Source organism: Theobroma cacao, chromosome 4 (assembly GCF_000208745.1).
Source record: "Theobroma cacao cultivar B97-61/B2 chromosome 4, Criollo_cocoa_genome_V2, whole genome shotgun sequence".
NCBI lineage: Eukaryota > Viridiplantae > Streptophyta > Magnoliopsida > Malvales > Malvaceae > Theobroma > Theobroma cacao.
In genome coordinates, this window is record NC_030853.1 from 504,078 (window position 1) to 505,220 (window position 1,143).

The 1,143-nt window shown below is 39.0% G+C and overlaps 1 protein-coding gene across 1 annotated transcript in view; it reads left to right on the plus strand.

Annotated features, from left to right (window-relative positions):
- Positions 1–701, plus strand: part of LOC18600743 (bidirectional sugar transporter SWEET7b) — a 2,831-nt gene extending 2,130 nt beyond the window's left edge. The window contains exons 5-6 of the mRNA XM_007031373.2: positions 103–222; positions 322–701. Coding sequence (XP_007031435.2) covers positions 103–222; positions 322–459 — 258 coding nt within the window. The 3' untranslated portion in view covers positions 460–701. The remainder of the gene's footprint in view (positions 1–102; positions 223–321) is intronic.

Sequence of the window (1,143 nt, forward strand, 5' to 3'; positions counted from 1 at the left end):
ATATATATATATATATATATATATATATATATATATATATATATATATCTGATGATGAATGCTGTAGATTAATTTCAATATTCTCTTTCTTGTGTTTAACAGAGAAAGGTTATCAAGACAAAGAGCGTCGAGTATATGCCGTTCTGGCTCTCAGTCGCCAGCTTAGCTAATGGTTGCTGTTGGACTCTGTATGCCCTCATCCAGCTTGACGTGTTCATCCTGGTAAAACTAGCTTTAGCTAATTGTTGACCATGGTAGTAATCTTGAATATGAAATTGTCCTTCTTACATACCCATTAACTATTTTGTTATGCCTTTGCAGATAAGCAACGGCCTTGGAGCAGTATTTGGCCTCATGCAGCTCATTTTATATTCCTACTACTACTTCCTTGGGAAACGCGATACCAAAGAAGATGGAAAGCAATCAGAGCTTCAGCTTTCTAACCAGAGTTCAGTCTAAAGCTATTGAGGAAAAGAAGATAATTGCAGTTCCAAATTAAAGGGGAGAATTTAGTATTTCTTTTTCAGCTTACTTTGTTCCTTTGTTTGTTCCCAATTTGTGAATAGGAATAGGACTTCAATTTTGTGTCGAGTAGATGGGATGGAGTTTTTCTCGGTTGGTTTATGTTACTGGCAATGGATTTTGGGTTTTTGCTTAATTTGGATATTAGTACTTTAAAGGGTTTTGCTAAGGATTTTGTATACACAGAAAAAATTAAAATCTTACCTTATCTGTTTTGCCCTATTGAATTTTTTATTATTCTTCTTTTTTATAGACTCCAATAATCATTTTTCCTATAAAATGTGATTGCCAAGAAACTACTCTCTTGTTATATTACTGTCAATAGCAACTGCTGCTGGCGGTGGTGCCGCTGCTGCCGGCGGCGCTGGCTTGATCAGGTCCTTGGTGCGGTGGTGCCAGTACTCCGGGGCACAGCTGAGCTTCTTCCAAATGGGTGCATCGAGGGCAAAACTTGGCCATCCCTTTGGTTGAAACACTAGTTTTTCTATCGCCTCTCCATGGAAATGGAGCAAACAAATGGGCATTGACAAGACAACCACTCTCATCCATAGCCGGCCATTGGGTGAAACCACCCAAGCAAGGGCTTTAGCCCCCAATTTGGGAAGGCCTCAAATTTAGAGA